Here is a 3102-nt window from a genome sequence, read left to right as displayed (position 1 = left end):
TATATATGATTTATTATTATTAACCAATCATCATTAATTTAAGGTTGTGTTTTTGTATAAAACAACATAAAGTGTTTTTTATACAAAAACACTTAAATGTGTACAGCTATTTTCTTATATCAAAAAGACACTAAAAGTTTAAAACATCATAGCAAATATTAAAATTATTTTGTCCACATTGAAATATTGTGTATGCAAAATGTCTTAATTATTAACAAGCTAATGTGTTATGATGCCAACACCTATTGAAAAATTAAAACCAACCACGCTTCTGGCATGAAAAAATCATGTATTTCTTTATATTCACGTAGAATGTTGTTACTGAAACTTGTTTCACACTGTTTTTAAAACTTCAGAATATCTCTAATGTATCTGATTTATGGAGCGGGAGGAGTCAGGTCCTTATGTCACGTATTTCTGTGTTATACCTATATAAAAGAAAAAAAGGGTGACTATACATTTGTACGAACCCTCAACTGGAAATGTCTGCAGAGCTTACTAATTTGTGGGCACTTTTTGTTGTATATAGATTTCTACTTTTTTTCTTTTCCTTTTTTTTTTTTTTTTTTTTTTTGAGATGGAAGTGTCACTCTGTTGCCCAGGCTGGAGTGCAGTGGCACAATCTTGGTTCACTGCAACCTCCGCCTCCCTGGCTCAGATGATCCTCCAGCCTCAGCCTCACAAGTGGCTGGGACCACAGGCACGCACCACCATGGCTGGTTAATTTTTTGTTGTTTTTGGATTTTTGACAGAAACGGGTTTCACCATGTTCCTCAGGCTGGTCTCAAACTCCTGAGCTCAAGCAATCCACCCGCCTCGGCCTCCCAAAGTGCTGGGATTACAGGTGTGAGCCACTATACCTGGCTGATTTCTATTATTTTCAGTTCTCCATCACTTAAGCTTCCCTTGAGTAAATTTACTAAATATATGTTTTTAAAATAGAGGGGTGGGAATAGCACAAGAGAGAGGAATAATGAAAAACAAGATGAATAGCATAAAAGAGAGGAGTCATGAAAAACAAGGTCGGAACTTGAAGGAGCCAGTGCCAGATTACTGAGCAATCTTGGTATCATTCTAAGTAATGGGAAATCATGGAGGGTTCAGAGCCAGGCAGTGAAGCATGTGCCTGCTTCAGGGAGGCTAGCCCAGCAGCGATCTCTGAAATGAACTGTAGCGGGAAGAGGCCACTTAGGATATCACTATGATTATGAGGGAGTTAACGAGAGCTTGAATTAGGGAAGTGGCAGTGAGACTAGAGAATATGAGATGATTATATGAGAACTCCTACAGGGAATCAACAACACTTGGTAACTGACCAAATGTGAAAGTAATAGAAAGAAAGATGATGCTGAGCTTTCAAGCCTGGCAACTAGGCAGGGGTATAAACAGAAATCAATTAATACAAGAATAAGAGCAGGCTTGGGAAAATAGAAATGAAATAAAATATATGATATAGGTGGATTTTGATGTGCAAATGGAAAATCTACCTATATACTGGGGGCATCTGGAAGTGAGGGATTCAGGCTTGGGAGAAAAGCCTGGATTCTCTTTAAGGAGAGAAGGAAATACAGTCGGCCCTCTGTAACCATGGTTTCCGCATCCGTGGATACAACCAACCACAGATTGAAAATATTTCGAAAAAAATGGGGTTGCATCTGTACTGAACACGTACCGACTTTTCCCCCTTGTCATTATTTCCTAAACAATAGGGTGTAACAACTATTCACATAGTTGTTTAGGTATTATAAAGCATTTGCATCATATTAGGTATTATAAGTAATCTAGAGATAATTTTAAAGGTATATGGGAGGGTCAGGCATGGTGGCTCAGGACTGTAATCCCAGCACTTTGGGATGCTTAGGTGGGAGGATCAGTTGAGCCCAGGAGTTCAATATCAGCCTGGGCAAAAGAGTGGGACCCATCTTTGCAAAAAATTAAAAAAATTAGCCAGGTGTGGTGGCATGTGCCTTTGGTCCCAGCTACTTGGGAGGCTGAAGTGGGAGGACTGCTTGAGCCTGGGAGGGCGAGGCTGCAGTGAGCTGTGACAATGCCACTATACTCCAGCATGGTCAACAAAATGAGACTGTCTCAAAAATATATAGAATCTGCATAGGTTACATGCAAATACTGAGTCATTTTATATCAGGGACTTGAGTATCCATGGATTTTGGTATTAGTGAGAGTCTTGGAACCAATCCCCACTGTATACCTAGGGACGACTCTACTCGTTATTTCATGCTAGTTATCAGTCAGTGTCCTTCCTAAATCCTCATAGGAAGAATATGGTTTTTGAAGGAATGGAGTGCCAGGGAGCTACGAGTATAGATGCTCTGTCGGTACCAGATGTGAGAGCATAATATACTTAAATACATAAAGAGAAGCCCATTTAGCCATGGTAGCCTTCAATAACTTACAAATTATGGTCTCTAGAGAAAAACAGCTAAAGGTATAATTTTAATGTTACTTTACCATGGGATATGATGATGACTTCCCCACTGATGAATCATTGTTCTTATGATTGATTAAAACACACTTGATCACAGGCAGATCTTGATTTGTCATAGTCCCAAATATCATTGCAGAAAAAACAACTGTAAAACAGAACAAAAATGATAATGTTGATACGTGCACACCTTAAAAACAAACCAAAAATGATGATGTTGATACATGCACACCTTAAAAACAAACCAAAAATGATGATGTTGATACATGCACACCTTAAAAACAAAACATGTATTTATCTTGCAACCAAACAACAAAACAAAGTGTAATCAGGGGAAATTGGCCACTATGAAAGTATGTAGGAAATTCGATTTTATGCAAGTTTAGTCTGCTTTAAATCAGGAGCAGAGGTACTTAGAGCAGGGCTGTCCAATAAAGCAGTCTGCAGGGATGGACATGTTCTTGCCTGTGCTAATATGGTAGCCACTAACTACATGTGGCTCTTAAGCTTTTGAAATGAGGCTAGTTTGACTGAGGAAATGATTATTTGTATACATGATTTGTGTGCATGTGTGTGTGTGCCTGTGCACCTTTTGTTGTATATAGATTTCTACTTCTTTTTTTTTTTTAGATGGATTTTTTTTTTTTTTTTTTTTTTTT

At 38.2% G+C, this 3102-nt stretch overlaps 1 protein-coding gene across 2 annotated transcripts in view; it reads right to left on the bottom strand.

Moving 5' to 3' along the window:
- The window catches only part of FLT3 (fms related receptor tyrosine kinase 3), a 110581-nt gene that overhangs the window by 73090 nt on the left and 34389 nt on the right, over positions 1–3102 (bottom strand). For both annotated transcript variants that reach the window (XM_017848523.1, XM_017848522.1), the window contains one exon: positions 2470–2591. In XM_017848523.1, the coding sequence (XP_017704012.1) occupies positions 2470–2591 (122 nt within the window). The remainder of the gene's footprint in view (positions 1–2469; positions 2592–3102) is intronic.

The sequence above is a fragment of the Rhinopithecus bieti genome, unplaced genomic scaffold (assembly GCF_001698545.2).
Source record: "Rhinopithecus bieti isolate Rb0 unplaced genomic scaffold, ASM169854v2 scaffold_28547, whole genome shotgun sequence".
Taxonomy (NCBI): Eukaryota; Metazoa; Chordata; class Mammalia; order Primates; family Cercopithecidae; genus Rhinopithecus; species Rhinopithecus bieti.
The sequence above is the reverse complement of the archived record's forward strand: the minus strand, read 5'-3'. Positions and strand labels throughout refer to the sequence as shown.